Genomic DNA, 19,807 nt, shown 5'->3' on the forward strand with positions numbered 1-19,807 from the left:
GGTGAGGGCAGGAGTGGGGAAGGGTAAGGGTGCAAGGCACGTGACTTACCAGGTCTTTATTACTGAGGTCTGGCGGGCTGGTCTCACATGGCGATTTCTCCTTGTCACTCGGCTCCCCGTAGAAGAGAGAGGTGAGGCTGGACCAAACACATATGTTTAGTTTGAAATCTGCAAATGGTCAGTAGTCCCTTCACCATGATAGCCACCACCTCAGCCTTATCTCGGAAGCCACCACCACAGCCCCATCCCATCTGCCACCACTCCAGTTCCATCCTGTGTGCCTCCACCTAGGCTCCATCCCAGCAGCTTCCAACTAAATCCCATCCCAGGAGCATCCACATAGGCCCCATCCCAGGAATTTTCACCTAGGCCCCACCCAAGCAGCCTCCACCTAGGCCCCATCCCAGCAGCCTGCACCTAGTGCCCATCCCAGGAGCCTTCACCTGGGCCCCATTCCAGCAGCTCCCACTTGAGCCCCATCCCAGGAGCCCCCACCTTGGCCCCATCCCAAGAGCTTCCAAATAGGCCACATCCCAGGAGCCTCCACCTAGGCCCCATCCCAGGAGCCTCCACCTAGGCCCTATCCCAGGAGCCTCCACCTGGGCCCCATTCCAGCAGCTCCCACTTGAGCCCCATCCCAGGAGCCTCCACCTTAGCCCCATCCCAGGAGCCTCCACCTAGGCCACATCCCATGAGCCTCCACCTAGGCCACATCCCAGGAGCCTCCACCTAGGCTCCATCCCAGCAGCCCCCGCCTATGCTCCATCCCAGCAGCTACCACCTAGGTTCCATCCCAGCAGCCTCCACCTAGGCTCCATCCCAGCAGCTACCACCTAGGTTCCATCCCAGCAGCATCCACCTAGGCCCCATCTCAGGAGCCTCCACCTTCCACCTTAGCCCCCCAACATGGACCTTCACAAGGCACAGCAAGGAATCCAACATTGAAATTGTCCACGCTCTTGATGTGGGGAGAAGAATCATGAGGAATTTTAGAATCCACAGAGCTGACAATCTAAAAGTCTCCAAACAGCAGCCCAGCAATAAATAAAGAGATTATCACTGACTATGTACAGTATAGGGTAAAGCACAGGAGCCTGACACAGTGTCCTACATATGTCATACACCAGAGCAACCCCAGAGCCCTCCACCACAATCAGAATTACTCATTACTCATATGAGGTCCATCTACGTCGTATGGCAGGGCTGGGGAGAGAGTTCACAAGTCAGTGTAAGAACAGCAAGAATTATATTTACAATGAATGAACCAAAAGTGAGAGAGATACAGACACAGAGGGGGGATGGGGGTACAAAGGAGAAGGGGGGGTGGGGGGTGCAAAGGAGAAGGGGAGATGGGGGTACAAAGGAAGGGGGGGATAGAGGAAGAGCAGAAAGAGGGTAAAAAGAGGAAGAGAAAGAAATACCTGTCATTGTCTATAAGCAGAGCAAGACGTCCATAATCCCAAGCCGCCTTCCGCAAGCATGAGAACACCAGGAGCAACAACTGTAAGGAAGTTCAGAATAACTTTAGGACAGTAAACCAAGCTAACACCAGCATCCCATCCCTTACCAGCTTATCCTCCAATATCAGCGTACCCTCCAATACAAGCTTACCCTCCAATACAAGCGTATCCTCCAATACCAGCGTACCCTCCAATACCAGCGCACTCTCCAATACAAGCGTACCCTCCAATACCAGGGTACCCTCCAATTCCAGTGTACTCTCCAATACAAGCATACCCTCCAATACCAACATACCCTCTAATACCAGCATACCCTCCAATACCAGCGTATCCTCCAATACCAGCATACCCTCCAATACCAGCATACCCTCCAATACCAGTGTACCCTCTAATACCAGTGTACCCTCCAATACAAGCTTACCCTCCAATACCAGTTTACCCTCCAATACAAGTTTACCCTCCAATACCAATGTACCCTCCAATTTCAGTTCACTCTCCAATATAAGCGTACCCTCCAATACCAGCGTACCCTCCAATTTCAGTGTACTCTCCAATACAAGTGTACCCTCCAATACCAGCATACCCTCCAATACCAGCATACCCTCCAATACCAGCGTATCCTCCAATACCAGCATACCCTCCAATACCAGTGTACCGTCTAATACCAGTGTACCCTCCAATGCCAACATACTCTCTAATACCAGCATACTCTCTAATATCCACATACCCTCCAATATCAGCGTACCCTCCAATACCAGCGTACCCTCCAATACCAGTGTACCCTCCAATGCCAACATACTCTCTAATATCAGCATACTCTCTAATACCAGCATACTCTCTAATATCCACATTCCCTCCAATACCAGCATACCCTCCAATACCAGCATACCCTCCAATACCAGCATGCTCTTTAATACCAGCATAACTTCTAGTATCAGCATACCCTCCAATGTGAGCATACCCTTCAATACCAGCATATCCTCTAATGTCAGCATCAGGGTGGATATAAATCAATGATGTTTTTTAAAAGTTTATAAAAGTAGCTTTCTATTTAAGATACATTAATAATAAAAAAATAAAGTTTCTTCAGCATGAAAAGGAGCTTAGTTATATAGCATGAGGCTTTATTTTCTGCAATATTTACATTTTTGGTAAACTCATTGCTAACAATGCAAACAGAATATCGGCATGCATTAAAAAGGGGATCAACTCCCCTTTAGAGATAAAACGATAATTCTCCCACTCTACAAGACTCTGGTCCGGCCGCACCTGGAGTATGCCGTCCAGTTCTGGGCACCAGTGCTGGAAATGGAGCGAGTACAAAGAAGGGCAACAAAGCTGAACTTATTCTCTCTGGAGAAGAGACGCTTGAGAGGGGATATGATTTCAATATACAAATACCATACTGGTGACCCCACAATAGGGATAAAACTTTTTCGCTGAAGGGAGTTTAACAAGACGCATGGCCACTCATTAAAATTAGAAGAAAAGAGGTTTAACCTTAAACTACGTTGAGGGTTCTTTACTGTAAGAGCGGCAAGGATGTGGAATTCTCTTCCACAGGCGGTGGTCTGAGTGGGGAGCATCAATAGTTTTAAAAAACTATTAGATAAGCACCTGAAAGACTGCAACATACAGGGATATACAATGTAATACTGACATATAATCACACACATGGGTTGTGGACCCATTTATGGACTTTTTCAAACTCGCCTACTATGTAACTATGTAACCTTCATTTTTTTTGCAAATATTAAAGGGGTTGTAAAGTTAATTCTTTTTTTTGTTTAAATAACAAACATGTTATACTTACCTCCACTGTGCAGCTCGTTTTGCACAGAATGGCCCCGAACCTGCTCTTTTGGGGTCCCTTGGCGACTGTCTCGGCTTCCCTCCGCAAGTACTTCTCACGTTCATGCGAGCTCCCTCACATGGTGAGAAGCACTTGCGGGCGCACTCCCGTGATACAGCCGGCGGCTATAGCCGCTCACTGTATCACTCGGCCCCGCCCCCGGCGCGCCGCGTCATTGGATGTGATTGACAGCAGTGCAAGCCAATGGCTGCGTTGCTTTCAATCCATCCACTCTAGCCAATCAGCAGCCAGGCTGAGCGGCGAAGAGGATGTCGGGGGCGAGCACTGGACTTTCGAGGGGTCAGGTAAGTAAAACAGGGGGACTGGGGGGGGGCCGGCATTGTCTGATGTTTTTCCACCTTAATGCATAGAATGCATTAAGGTGAAAAAATATTTACTTTTACAACCCCTTTAAAGATTCTAACTACCAGCAAAAATAAGTCCTTACATTTAAAGAGCACCTGTCATTTAAGATCCACCATGGCAGCGCCTGTTAGCAGCATCCACTCACCTTCTGCCGTCACGTCCCTCATCTTGTTGGGCCATCCCATTAAAGTGAATGGGGCTGTCTGTGAGTCAACAGCGGGTCAGAGGAGGAGCTGCTGCAGGACAGAGATGACAGTTGCTCTTTAAAAATTATGATTTAAATCGAGTTGATTTAAATAAAGCCTTTTTACTAGTGATTTAAATGAAGCCCACCCTGGCCAGCATACTCTCTATTACCAGCATGCTCCCTATTACCAGCATACTCTCTAAAACTAGCATACCCTCCAATATCAGCATACTGTCCAATACCTCCAATACCAGCATACCCTCTAATACCAGCATATTCTCTAATACCAGCATACTCTCTGATACCAGCATACCCCCCAATACCAGTGTACCCTCTATTACAAGCATTCCCTCCAATACCAGTGTACCCTCCAGTACCAGCATACTCTCTGATACCAGTATACCCTCCAATACCAGCATACTCTCTAATACCAGCATACCCTTTAATATCAGCATACTCTCCAATACCAGCGTACCCTTCAATACTAGTATACTTTATGATAGCAGTGTACCCTCCAATACCAGTATACCCTCTAATACCAGCGTGCCCGCTAATATCAGCATACCCTCTAATACCAGCGTACCCTCCAATACCAGCATACCCTCTAATACCAACATACCCTACGATGCTAGCATACTCTAGTACCAGTGTACCCTCCAATACCAGCGTGCCCTCCAATAGAAGCATGTCCCTCTACTAACAGCATTCCCTCCAATGCCAGCATACTCTCTGATGCCAGCATACCCTCTAATACCAGCATACCGTCCAATACCAGCATACTCTTTAATACCAGCATACCTTCCTATTCTAGCATACTCTCTGATAACAGCATACTCTCCAATAATAGTATACTCTCTTATACCAATGTACCCTCCAATACCAGCATATCTTCTAATACCAGCGTTCCCTCCAATACCAGCACACCCTCTAATTCCAGTGTACTCTCCAATACCAACGTACCTTTCTATACCAGCATATTCTGTAATACCAGGAAAGCCTCTTATGCCCTGTACACACGGTCGGACATTCCGACCACAAAATCCACTGATTTTTACCGACAGATTTCATCTGAAACTTGTGTTGCATACACACGGTCGCACAAAGTTGTTGGAAAATCCGATCATTCTGAACGAGGTGACGTAAAACATGTACGTCGGGACTATAAATGGGCCGGTAGCCAATAGCTTTCGTCTCTTAGTTTATTTTGAGCATGCGTGGCACTTTGTCCATCGGATCTGTCTACACACGATCGGAAATTATGTGATCGGATTTTGTTTTCGGAAAATTTTAGATCCTGCTCTCAAACTTTGAGCGTTGGAAAATCCAACAGAAAAAGTCCGATAGAGTCCACACACGATCAGATTTTCCGACAACATAATACGATCAGACTTTTTCCATCGGAATTTCAGACCGTGTGTACAGGACATAAAACCTCGTACACACGATTAGATTTTCAGACAACCGAACGTCCGTTTTTTTATGGCATGCTAGTCAAGTGTAGAAAGTGAAGAGGTTACTTTTCGTACAACAGAATAAAATGTCGGAAGTGACGTAATGTGTTGAATAGTTTTGTATGTATTCTTTCGTTTCTGAGCACACATAGTCTTGCTCTTACATTTTTTTTTCCTATGAAAGCCGTACCAATGAAACGAAAATGGGACGTTGAGTTCAAATGTGACAAAAAAAGCAAAATCAGCTGTTGAAAGCACCGTACTAACGATCCGAAAATCGGCAAACAGCTCGTCGTATGAATTTTTCCATCCGAATTTCGCATCGTGTGTACGGGCCTTAACACTGTCAAATCCATCTACACTATACTGTGGCAAAGCATACGAAGATGACCCCCAACACACAAAGATATTTTAGACAACTATGCGCTTTCAACCTTGTGGTAACAGTTTGGAGAAGGCCCTTTTTATTTCCAGCATGATTGGGGCCTTGTGTACAAAGCCAGCTCCATAAAGCCCTGGTTTGACCAGTTTGGCTAAGCTCTGACCTCAACCCTACTGAACACCTTTGGATGTCTTCTCATCTAACTTCAGTACCTGACCTCACAAATGGCCACAAATTCTCACAGGCACTCAAACTCCTGTGAAAAGTCTGTTATAGTGGGAACAATGCCATACTAATGTGCATGGACTTGGAATTGGACTTTCAACAAGCTCATATAAGTGTGATGGTTAGGGGTATACAAACGTTTAGCTATATGCTGTATATCAGCAAATACATCAAATACCGTTATCACGAACATACTCATATAATATCCAAATATCTCAAAATACAGATACACCAGATATGCAATATGATAGCAGCAGCCCTTATAATGTCCCCCCCCAAAAGAAATTTCTACCCACATCCTTCCCACCCCCCCCCCCCGGTCCCTCACACAAAACCTCCATACCAGCCAGGCAAGAAAGTTGATGGCGAGAACGGTGGGGACTCCTCCGAATGGCAGGCCCTGAAGCACCGTGCTGTGTGAACGGGCACTGTAACACTGGTCTGTCCCATTTTCTGGAGGCTCCTCCGTCACCAGGGGCTCTACGTAGGTGAATGTCTCAGAGAAGGCATCCATATTGCCACTGTAAAACACACCATATGATGTTATAGGGAGCACCAAGACCAGTAACACACATAAACTGATGACATTTCAGGATTGCAGACCAGTGAGATAAGATTGGTTGTTATCTGTTTGGCCATTCTGAAATAATTCATGTTTGACTGGGGCATTTTTTTGTCCTACAATGTCTCTCCCCCATTCTTCACAAGGGAGTGGAATGGATGTTCTCGGGGTGTTTAGGGATGATCTCAGGTGAAACAATGGGTAGTAACACAGGGACTGGGTGAGGGGTGAGTAGGTGACAAACAGCAGGGTATGATGTGGATGAGGAGCTCACAGCTCACAGAGGAGAGGGTATGATGCAGGTGAAGGATGAGGGAGTCAGAGGGTAGGATATGATATGGGCGAGGGATGAGGACATCAAAGACGGAAGTGTATGAGCCAGGTGAGGAGGTCACAAAGAAAAACATATGATCAGATGAGGTTGTTACATAGGAAATGGTATAATCCACGCAAGGGGGTTACAGAAGAACAGTGGAAAGGGTATGTTGGGGTTAACCAGATCAACGTGGGAAGGGTATGATCCAGGTGAGAAGGTCACAGAGGAAAATGTATGACCTGGATAAAGCTTGAAGATGTCACAGGGGAAGGGTATGACCTGGGTGAGGAGGTCACAGGGGGAAGGGTGATATCTGGGTGAAATGTGAGGAGGTCACAGAGGGAAGGGTGTGATCTGGATGATGAGGTCAGAAAGGAAAGGGTATAATCTGGACGAAGTGTAAGGAGGTCACAGAGGGAAGGGTATGAGCCAGGTGAGGAGATCACAGAGAAAAACATATGATTGGGGTGAGGTGGTCACACAGGGAAGGGTACAATCCACACGAGGAGGTCACAGAAGAACAGAGCAAACAGAAGAAAGGGTATGTTGGAGTTAAGGAGGTCAATGTGGGAAGGGTATGATCCAGATGAAGAGGTCACAGAGGAAAATGTATCACCTGGATGAAGAGTGGAGGTCACAAAGGAAAGGGTAGATACTGGATCAGGAGGTCACAAGGGGAAATGTATGATCTGGGTAAGGAGGTCACAGAGGGAAATGTATGATCTAAATGAGCAGGTCACAGAGGGAAGGGTATGATCTAGGTGTGGGGTGAGGAGGTCACAGAGGGAAGGGTATGATCTAGGTGTGGGGTGAGGAGGTCACAGAGGGAAGGGTATGATCTAGGTGTGGGGTGAGGAGGTCACAGAGGGAAGGGTATGATCTAGGTGTGGGGTGAGGAGGTCACAGAGGGAAGGGTATGATCTAGGTGTGGGGTGAGGAGGTCACAGAGGGAAGGGTATGATCTAGGTGTGGGGTGAGGAGGTCACAGAGGGAAGGGTATGATCTAGGTGTGGGGTGAGGAGGTCACAGGGGAAAGGGTGTAATCTGGGTGAGGTGATCACAATGGGAACAGTATGATGCAGGTGCAGATTGAGGAAGCCACAGAGATAAGGGTAGGGGGGGTCACAGAAGAAAGAGTATTATCTGGACAAGGGCAAAGGAGGCCATAAATAAAAAGGATATGATCTGTGTGAGGAGGTCACCCTAGGTATGGGTGAAGGGATGCAGTTTACAGAAGGGGTGGAATGTTCTTAATGAGGGGTGAGGGATGAGGTGTGGGGAAGGATATGATCTGGATGAGGGCTGGGGAGAGGGAAGAGTGTGTTTTGGGTAAAGTAGTCACAGAGAGAAGGGTATGATCCAAGTCAGAGCAACTGGGTCACAGAGAGAAGGATATGGCTTGGGTGAGTTTTGGGTGAGTATGTCACAAAGAGAGGGGTCCATCCAGAGGGACACAGGGGGATATTTTTGATCTAGGTGAGAAGGTCATCCCAATCTTAAGGAGTTGTAACTGACCTGATATGAGTAGAAAGACAGAGCGCTAACTCATGGTAACCAATCAGGTGCTATTTGTTATCTATCCTGTGGAGGTCTAACTATATAAGAAACCTGATTGGTGTCGGTAATCCACACCTACTGTACATTGCTCTTTGAGGCTGATGATTTAGGCATCGGGTGTTTAGAGCTGAAATAAGAAAGTAGTTGGTTGTGCTGTACACCATCACAGTGCAAGATATCATTACCTGGTCTTGTTAAGCTGATCAGCTAGGTGGTCTCCTCATGACCTCTGAACTCAGAAGTACCCACAATGCTCTGTTAGAGAAAAGCAAAACAACTGTACATCAGACTACACATACTACACCTCTATATTAACATACAGTATACACCTACTACAAAACCCACCACACCCCTTCTGCAACACATAGTATACTCCTTTGTAGGCCCCAATGCATATGACATACTACTACACCACTCAGTATACCCCAAATCCAACATCCCACACTACACTGGTACTACACCCCAATCTACACCACACCATATACTACATCCTACATCACACAGTACAACCCTACACTACCTTCCCACTTCATGGTTGCTACACCACACCAAACCAATACTACAGTCGACCATACCAATACAAAACCACCGCACCAAAAAGATCCCACCACACCAATACTACACCCAACACAACTAATACTACACCCAACCAAACCAATACTACACCCCACCACTACTACACCCCAAACGGCATGACTACTACACCCTACCACATCAACACTATAGCCCACTAATATTGCAACCCAACACACCAATACTTTAGACAACCACACAAATACTACAGACCACTAGATTTGCAACTAATGATTATTTTCATAATCGATTAGTTGGCCGATTATTGTTTTTTGAATAATCGGATAATAACCTTAAAAAAATTGTGGTGTATAATTTAGTTAATATGTAAAGTTTAAAAAAAAAAGGCAATTTATTCTTAAATATCTTTGCAGTGGTAAATATAAATAACCAACTATATGGTAAAGGAGCAAAATCTCAGTCAGTCCTAGTTGCCATTTTCCACTTTGTAGTACGTGGCCCTGGTGGGGCTCACATTATCCAGTCATACACTATATTACCAAAGGTATTGGGACGCCTGCCTTTACACACACATGAATTTTATTGGCATCTCAGTCTTAGTCCGTAGGGTTCAATATTGAGTTGGCCCACCCTTTGCAATAGGGTTGCACCAGTACCAATACTTTTTTCAAGTACTCACCAATACAGATTACAATAATTTTTTTTAATGTCATGTGACCAGAGGCGTAGCTTGAAGCTTGTGGGCCCCGAAGCAAAACCTGACCTGCCCCCCCCCCCATTACCATCTGCTGCTTTTACGGCGTGCTTGCCCCATCACTCTGTCTAGGTGAAACTGGACCCTCAGAGTGCCCAGGATGGGCCTTGGTGGGCTCTGTGTTTACTGAATTACCTACACAAGGTGACACAGCGAGCACTTTTCCCCACTGACATGGTGTAATCCGGAGCAGACAACCTCTGAGGAGTGGAGACCTACCTAAATAATAAGAAAGTTATCAAAGATCTTCAGAGGTTCAGCATCCTTATTTAAAGCGGAGTTCCTTTTAAAAAAAAATAAAATAAAAGTCAGCAGCTACAAATCAACACAGAAGAAATGGCTGCACTCCAAGATGCATCAAAATTCTTGTTTAATAAACAACATCCCAAGTGTTACAGACAGTACAAATGGTAGACACGTTTCACACACTAACAAGTGTGCTTATTCATGAATAAGCACACCTGTTAGTGTGTGAAACACGTCTAGCATTTGTACTGTCTGTAACACTTGGGATGTTCTTTATTAAACAAGAATTTTGATGGATCTTGGAATGAAGCCATTTCTTCAGTGTTGATCGTATACTGAGGCGAGCCGTGGCGGGCCCCCGTGATATCATTAGGCTTCCTGTCTCACCTGGAGCAGCGAGTTCTTTTGTTTGGACAGCAGCTACAAATAGTGCAGCTGCTGACTTTTAATAATCAGACACTTACCTATCCCAGGGTCCAGCGATGCGGGGGATCGATGCCCCGCTCATCTCCCCCTCCGCTCGGCGGCGCCGGCATTGTAACTGTGGGCGCCCAGCTGTGCACCTACTGCACATGCGCAAGCCACGCCGCACGCCGTGGTTGGCCGCGCAGTCATCTGGGACCTGTGACTTGTCTCAGATAACTGCCTAGATGGAGGGGGGAGAGCTGATCACCCTTCCTGCGCAAAGAGAAGTGACATCAAGAGCACAGACGCTGAAGGAGGCAGACTACAAGCGACCCCCTAGCAACAGGCATTTAGAGGTGAGTAAAAAAAGGAATTTCTCCAAATGTTTTTTTTTTGTTTTTTTTTTATGTACATTAATAAAAAAAAATTTGGGGGGGTGGAACTCCACTTTAAGAAATTAACCAGCAAGGCCAAACTTAATACTAGGGAAAACTTATGTTGTGTACACACGACCGGACTTTGACAGCAAAGGTTCAACGGAACGAAACCGCCAGACAATTCCATTGTGTGTGGGCTTCATGGGACCTCTGCTGTCTAAAAATCAGACGGACTTTAGATTTAAAACATGTTTCAAATCTTTCCGACGGACTCGAGTCTGGTAGAAAACTCAGTTCGTCCGTATGCTGGTCCGACGGATGAAAACCGACGCTAGGGCAGCTATTGGCTACTGGCTATGAACTTCCTTATTCTAGTCTGGTCGTACGTCATCATGTTTGAATCCGTCGGACTTTGGTGTGATTGTGTGTGGCCAAGTCTGTTCGTTCGGAAAGTCCATCGGAAGTCCGCCGAAAGTCCGTCGGGAAGACTGTCGGACCAATACTAGTATCGGTATTGGTGCAACCTTACTTTTCAACTATAACAGCTTCAACTCTTAATAACCTTAATAACCTTAACCCATTCCCGCCGAGCGTACGCAGATCTGCGTACCCGCACCTGCAGGCATCATCCCGGTACCGTTTTTTCCAGCGGGCGATTGGCTATCCAGCCATAATAACCGAAGCAGCTAAAAGCCACTCGGTTGTTATGCCGGAGGAGCGGGAGGGGACGTCCCCCCTTCCCGCCGCCTCCCACCGCTGTTACCGGTGCTCCCGCTCAATCGGGAGCACCAATTCGAGATCCGATGCCTCTGGCTGCAGGGGAGGAACTGGAACAAAGCCGTATGGGATCCCTCCATAAAGAGTACCCGTCACCATCTATTACTGTCACAAGGGATATTTACAGCAATAAAAGTGATCAAATTTTATTTTATTTTTTAAAACAATTTTTTTTATTTTTTTTTAAAGTCAGCAGCTACAAATACTGTAGCTGCTGATTTTTAATAAGCACAGTTACCTGTCCAGGGTGCCCGCGATGTCGGCCGCCCGAGGCAGACCCGTCCCTCGGCTCTCGGGTCCCAGTGCCGCCATTCTAAGGGAAACAGGCAGTGGAGCCTTGCGGCTTCACTGCCCGTTTCGTACTGCGCATGTGCGAGTCGCTCGCACTTTGTGAATGGCCAGCTGTGTTCTGGGACATACACAGTTCCCAGAACACAGCGTGTCTCATTCCCCAGAAGACAATGCGAGGAGGAGAAGACTTAAAGGGGTTGTAAAGGTTAATTTTTTATTTTCTACATAGGTTCCTTTAAGCTAGTGCATTGTTGGTTCACTTACCTTTTCCTTCGATTTCCCTTCTAAATGTTTTTTTTCTTTGTCTGAATAGCTCACTTCCTGTTTCTCCTCAGTAAACTTCTCACCATCATCCGAGCGGTGGTTAGTCAGCCAGAACAGCTTACTGAACAGCTTACTGAGGAGGAACAGGAAGTGAGAAATTCAGACAAAGAAAAAAAAACATTTAGAAGGGAAATCAAAGGAAAAGATAAGTGAACCAACAATGCACTAGCTTAAAGGAACCTATTTGGAAAATAAAAAACGAACCTTTACAACCCCTTTAAGATCACTGCAGTGTAGGAAATGGCGTTTTTTTTTCAGATTTTTAGGAACAATTTTATGTCATTTTTTTTTTTATGTCATTTTTTTTTTTTTAAGGGTGGCCCTCCGCTTTAATATGTAAAGTTTTAAAAAAAGGCAATTAATTCTTAAATATCTCTATGCAGTGGTAAATATAAGTAACCAACTATATGGTTAGGGAGCAAAATCTCTAAACTACTCTGAGAATAACAGACAGAAGAGATACGGTATATACTATTAGAAGAGATATACGGTATATACTATTAGAAGAGATATACTGTATATACTATTAGAAGTTGAATCTAGTAAATATGATCAGACTCAGAGATCAAATTTTTTATTTAAAGAAAAAATGAAAGACTTTTTTGTTTTTTTAGACAGAACTGTAATATATTATGTATGAGACTTCCTTGTCTATGCTGTGAAAGCTGTATGCTGCCCATACAAAAGCAATGTTTTCTTTAAAAAAACAAAATGTTCAGTTTAAGAACGTTCATTAAATTTTCCAATCGTTAGTGGGGTCAAATCGCCTTTCGTTTTCGACCACAGTGACGGGAAGATTAGAAGGAGCAGAATAGAAAACTTCTTGGTCAAAAGAATTCTCAGCCCATGTGTGTGGTTTTTCGTTCATTTTAAAACTGAATGTTAAAAGCAAGTGAAATTTTCAAATGACATTCTTTCCTTAAGCGAATATACAACAATTTTTCGTATGAAAACTCGCCCCTGAAAATCGATACATTTATGGTCAGCATAAGGCTCGGTTCACACCTATGCAGTTTGCTTTTGATCCATTTTTGCTGTGCATTTTGGCACACATGATTTTGCTGCAATTTGCATTTTTTATGCTTTTTTTTGGCCAATTTGTTGTTGGGCAGATTAAGTGTAGTTTGGGGGTACAGGTTGTGACTTGAGGAATACAAGGTATGGTGTGGATGGAGGGCACAGAGGGTAGTGGGGGGTACAGGTTGTGACTTCAGGAATCCAAGGTGTGGTGTGGATGGAGGGCACAGAGTGTAGTTTGGGGGTAAAAGTTGTGACTTGAGGAATACAAGGTGTGGTGTAGAGGGTACAGGGTGTAGTGTGGGGGTACAAGTTGTGACTTGGGGAATACAAGGTGTGATGTAGAGGGCACAGAGTGTAGTGTGGGGGTGCAGGTTGTGACTTGGGGAATACAAGGTGTGGTGTAGAGGGCACAGAGTATAGTGTACGGGTACAGGTTGTAACTTGAGGAATACAAGATGTGGTGTAAAGGGCACAGAGTGTAGTGGGGGGGGGGGGTACAAGTTGTGACTTGAGGAATACAAGGTGTGGTGTAGAGGGCACAGAGTGTAGTGTGTGGGGGTACAGGTTGTGACTTGAGGAATACAAGGTGTGGTGTAGAGGGCACAGGGTGTAGTGTGGGGGTACAGGTTGTGACTTGAGGAATACAAGGTGTGGTGTAGAGGGCACAGAGTGTAGTGTGGGGGTACAAGTTGTGACTTGGGGAATACAAGGTGTGGTGTAGAGAGCACAGAGTGTAGTGTGTGGGGGTACAGGTTGTGACTTGAGGAATACAAGGTGTGGTGTAGAGGGCACAGAGTGTAGTGTGTGGGGGTATAGGTTGTGACTTGAGGAATACAAGGTGTGGTGTGAAGGGCACAGAGTGTAGTGTGGGGGTACAGGTTGTGACTTGAGGAATACAAGGTGTGGTGTAGAGGGCACAGAGTGTAGTGTGTGGGGGTACAGGTTGTGACTTGAGGAATACAAGGTGTGGTGTAGAGGGCACAGAGTGTAGTGTGTGGGGGTATAGGTTGTGACTTGAGGAATACAAGGTGAGGTGTGAAGGGCACAGAGTGTAGTGTGGGGGTACAGGTTGTGACTTGAGGAATACAAGGTGTGGTATAGAGAGCACAGAGTGTAGTGTGGGGGTATAGGTTGTGGCTTGAGGAATACAAGGTGTGGTGTGAAGGGCACACAGTGTAGTGTGGGGGTACAAGTTGTGACTTGGGGAATACAAGGTGTGGTGTAGAGGGCACAGAGTGTAGTGTGGGGGTACAGGTTGTGACTTGGGGAATACAAGGTGTGGTATAGAGGGCACAGAGTATAGTGTATGGGTACAGGTTGTGACTTGAGGAATACAAGATGTGGTGTAGAGGGCACAGAGTGTAGTGTGTGGGGGTACAGGTTGTGACTTGAGGAATACAAGGTGTGGTGTAGAGGGCACAGGGTGTAGTGTGGGGGTACAGGTTGTAACTTGAGGAATACAAGGTGTGGTGTAGAGGGCACAGAGTGTAGTGTGTGGGGGTACAGGTTGTGACTTGAGGAATACAAGGTGTGGTGTAGAGGGCACAGAGTGTAGTGTGGGGGTACAGGTTGTGACTTGAGGAATACAAGGTGTGATGTGAAGGGCACACAGTGTAGTGTGGGGGGTACAAGTTGTGACTTCAGAAGTACAAAAAAAATCCAAATCACAGCAAAAACACACTACATGCTTTTCTGCCGCTTCTCCGTTGAAGTCCATTGAACCAAAAGAGCAAATAAAGCACCGTTTTGTGTCGAAAAAAGTCCTTGACCTTTTCCAAAAGCATGGATGTGAACGTGCCCCATAGGAAACCATGCGTTTTTTTGGTGCTTTTTTGCAGAAACACATTACATTTCGTAGTGCGTTTCTGCAAAAAAGGCACCAAAAAAACGCATAGGTGTGAACCAGGCTTAATGCTACGTACACATGACTGGACTTTTCGACAGACTAGGTCTGATGATCATCCCGACGGACTTCCGACAGACTTTCCGAATGAACGGACTTGGCCACACACAATCACACCAAAGTCTGACGCATTTGAACGTGATGACGTACCACCGGACTAGAATAAGGAAGTTCATAGCCAGTAGCCAATAGCTGCCCTAGCGTCGTTTTTTGTCCATTGGACTAGCATACACACGAACGGATTTCTCAATAGGAACTGGGTCCGGCGAAATTCCGGCGTAAAAAATTGAAACATGTTCTATTTCTAAAGTCCGTCAGATTTTTGGACAGCAAAGGTCCGATGAAGCCCACACACAATCGAATTGTCAGACGGATTCGTTCTGTCGGACCTTTGCTGTCGAACAGTTCGGTCGTGTGTACGCGGCATAAGGCGTTTAGTAGCAGCAGCATGCTTTTTTTTGTATCACCTGTCATAATGGTATAAAAAATCAAATGTAAAGGTGTTGGTGCAAAAAAAATAAAAAATCAAGGTGAATAATACAAATTAGAAAAAAACTTCTGCCTTTAGAAAATCTCACTTCCTTCCCTGGACTACATGTCCCATGAGGCATTGCTCCTCCTCAAGTCCATACATGTCCACATACTGGACATGTATGGACGGTGTACTGAGCTGTACCTGTGCTGTATTTCCTGATTTCTAAAAAAAGAATGTATTCTGTATGCAGGACAGCTAATCGGCTGACCAACTAATCGATTATGAAAATACTTGACAACTATTTTCATAATCATTTTATTATTGATTAATCGATTTGTTGTCTCGGCCCTACAGACCACCACACCAATATTACAGACCACCAATACTATACCCCACCACACCAATACTACGGTGCACTAATACTAATACTGCACCCCACCACACCAATACTATAGACAACCGCACCGATACTACGGACCACCAATACTATAGACAACTGCACCGATACTACAGACCACCAATACTACACCCCACCACACCAATACTACAGACAACCGCACCGATACTACGGACCACCAATACTATAGACAACTGCACCGATACTACAGACAACCGCACTGATACTACGGACCACCAATATTACACCACACCAATACTATAGACAACCGCACCAATACTACGGACCACCAATACTACACCCCACCACACCAATACTATAGACAACCGCACCGATACTACGGACCACCAATACTACACCCCACCACACCAATACTATAGACAACCGCACCGATACTACGGACCACCAATACTACACCACACTAATACTATAGACAACCGCACCGATACTACGGACCACCAATACTACACCCCACCACACTAATACTATAGACAACCGCACCGATACTACGGACCACCAATACTACACCCCACCACACCAATAATACGGTGCACTAATACTAATACTGCACCCCAACACACTAATACTATTGACAATCGCACCGATACTACAGACCACCAATACTACACCCCACCCCACCAATACTATAGACAACCGAACCGATACTACGGACCACCAATACTACACCCCACCACACCAATAATACGGTGCACTAATACTGCACCCCAACACACTAATACTATTGACAATCGCACCGATACTACAGACCACCAATACTACACCCCACCACACCAATACTACAGACAACTGCACTGATACTACGGACCACCAATACTACACCCCCACCACACCAATACTATAGACAACTGCACCCATACTACGGACCACCAATATTACAGACAACCGCACCGATACTACGGACCATCAATACTACACCCCACCACGCCAATACTATAGACAACCGCACCGATACTACGGACCACCAATACTACACCCCACCACGCCAATACTATAGACAACCGCACCGATACTACGGACCACCAATACTACACCCCACCACACCAATACTATAGACAACCGCACCGATACTACGGACCACCAATACTATAGACAACTGCACCGATACTACAGACCACCAATACTACACCCCACCACACCAATACTACAGACAACTGCACCGATACTACGGACCACTGCACCCCAACACACCAATACTACAGACAACCGCACTGATACTACGGACCACCAATATTACACCACACCAATACTATAGACAACCGCACCGATACTACGGACCACCAATACTACACCACACCAATACTATAGACAACTGCACCGATACTACGTACCACCAATACTACACCCCACCACACCAATACTACGGTGCACTAATACTAATACTGCACCCTAACACACTAATACTATTGACAACCGCACCGATACTACAGACCACCAATACTACACCCCACCCCACCAATACTATAGACAACCGAACCGATACTATGGACCACCAATACTACACCCCATCACACCAATACTATAGACAAGAGCACCGATACTACGGACCACCAATACTACACAGTACACACTACATGGCTACTACATCCCATCACTACTACACTCATCACTACTACACCTCCTCAATACTACACCCCACACTACATGGCTACTACACCCCATCACTACTACACTCATCACTACTACACCCCATCAATACTACACCCCGCACTACATGGCTACTTCACCCCATTCTGCACAGCTACTACACTCCACAACACCAATATAATAACCCATTATTACTATACCCCACCACACCAATACTATAGACAAGAACACCGATGCTACGGACCACCAATACTACACAGTATACACTACATGGCTACTACACCCCATCACTACTACACTCATCACTACTACACCTCATCAATACTACACCCCACACTACGTGGCTACTACACCCCATCACTACTACACCCCATCACTACATGGCTACTACACCCCATCACTACTACACTCATCATTACTACACCCCATCAATACTACACCCCACACTACATGGTTACTACACCCCATCACTACTACACTCATCACTACTACACCCCATCAATACTACACCCCACACTACATGGTTACTACAACCTATCACTACTACACCCCATCAATACTACACCCCACACTACATGGTTACTACACCCCATCACTACTACACTCATCACTACTACACCCCACACTACATGGCTACTTCACCCCATAGTGCACAACTACTACACTCCACAACACCAATATAATAACCCATTATTACTACACCCCACCACACCAATACTATAGACAAGAGCACCGATACTACGGACCACCAATACTACACAGTATACACTACATGGCTACTACACCCCATCACTACTACACTCATCACTACTACACCTCATCAATACTACACCCCACACTATGTGGCTACTACACCCCATCACTACTACACCCCATCACTACTACACTCCACACTACATGGCTAATACACCCCATCACTACTACACTCATCACTACTACACCCCACACTACATGGCTACTTCACCCCATACTGCACAGCTACTACACTCCACAACACCAATATATTAACCCATTATTACTACACCCCACCACACCAATATCACACCTCACCGATACTACAACCCCCACACCACTACAAACCCCATATGACACCCTGTCTGCATGCACCGTGTCTCATCGTAGGGTTACATTGTATCTCTTCTCCCGGATTTCGGGTCACACTCCTCCCTGTAGATAAACACAGCACACCCGGATCTAGGAGTGGAACAATCTCTCCGATATAGAAGAGATCTCCGGTACACGGTAAGGTCCCCGTTATAAAACGACCCCCCCCCCCCATCTCACCTGTCGGGCCGCAGCATCCTCCGCACACACATCACCCGAATCGGGCACCGCCTCCTGACATCAGCATTGTACGGCCCGGCGGGGCGGAGCTGTGCCCGTATGTCTCCGGTACCAGTAAAGCCGGGCACTGGGCGGGGAGGGGGTGTGCCCATTACCCTGACCCCACGTTCAACCGCCGGGAGTGATGACCCGCTATGGGTGACTAGACAAATTGTCACTTACCGGCCATTAATCTATAGGAGCAGATGATTATCAACTACTGGTCACCTACCGTCCTCATCTCTATTAATATAGGGCCACTGGTCACCTACCGCCCAAATATCCAGCACCGGTCACCTACCGTCCTCATATCTATGGGGCAGAGCACTATTCACCTACCATCTGTGTATCTATAGGGGCAGAGCACCATTCACCTACCATCTGTGTATCTATAGGAGCAGAGCACCGTTCACCTACCATCTGTGTATCTATAGGAGCAGAGAACCATTCACCTACCATCTGTGTATCTATAGGAGCAGAGCACTATTCACCTACCATCTGTGTATCTATAGAGGCAGAGCACTATTCACCTACCATCTGTGTATCTATAGGGGCAGAGCACTATTCACCTACCATCTGTGTATCTATAGGGGCAGAGCACTATTCACCTACCATCTGTGTATCTATAGGGGCAGAGCACTATTCACCTACCATCTGTGTATCTATAGGGGCAGAGCACCATTCACCTACCATCTGTGTATCTATAGGAGCAGAGCACTATTCACCTACCATCTGTGTATCTATAGGGAGAGCGAGCACTATTCACCTACCATCTGTGTATCTATCGGTAGAGGGCACTATTCACTTACCATCTGTGTATCTATAGGGAGAGGGCACTATTCACCTACCATCTGTGTATCTATAGGGGCAGAGCACTATTCACCTACCATCTGTGTATCTATAGGGAGATAGCTCTATTCACCTACCATCTGTGTATCTATAGGGGCATAGCACTATTCACCTTCCATCTGTGTATCTATAGGGACAGAACACCATTCAACTACCATCTGTGTATCTA

General features: G+C 46.0%; 1 protein-coding gene across 3 annotated transcripts in view; it reads right to left on the bottom strand.

Moving 5' to 3' along the window:
- TMEM63C (transmembrane protein 63C) overlaps window positions 1-18,913 on the bottom strand; it is a 54,790-nt gene extending 35,877 nt beyond the window's left edge. Inside the window, exons 1-6 of one of the 3 annotated variants that reach the window (XM_077463613.1) lie at window positions 18,751-18,913; window positions 8,544-8,613; window positions 6,267-6,444; window positions 1,422-1,501; window positions 1,171-1,203; window positions 50-137 (exon numbers count right to left, since the gene is read on the bottom strand). In XM_077463613.1, coding sequence (XP_077319739.1) covers window positions 50-137; window positions 1,171-1,203; window positions 1,422-1,501; window positions 6,267-6,437 — 372 coding nt within the window. In that variant the 5' untranslated portion in view covers window positions 6,438-6,444; window positions 8,544-8,613; window positions 18,751-18,913. Of the gene's footprint in view, window positions 1-49; window positions 138-1,170; window positions 1,204-1,421; window positions 1,502-6,266; window positions 6,445-8,543; window positions 8,614-18,594; window positions 18,698-18,750 lie in introns of those variants that run through there. The other 2 variants (XM_077463614.1, XM_077463615.1) reach the window with 2 other exon arrangements.
- Between the last annotated feature and the right edge of the window lie 894 nt (window positions 18,914-19,807).

The sequence above is a fragment of the Lithobates pipiens genome, unplaced genomic scaffold (assembly GCF_037356315.1).
Source record: "Lithobates pipiens isolate NorthernLeopardFrog02 unplaced genomic scaffold, aLitPip1_a1.2 Scaffold_30, whole genome shotgun sequence".
In the NCBI taxonomy this organism is placed as follows: Eukaryota; Metazoa; Chordata; class Amphibia; order Anura; family Ranidae; genus Lithobates; species Lithobates pipiens.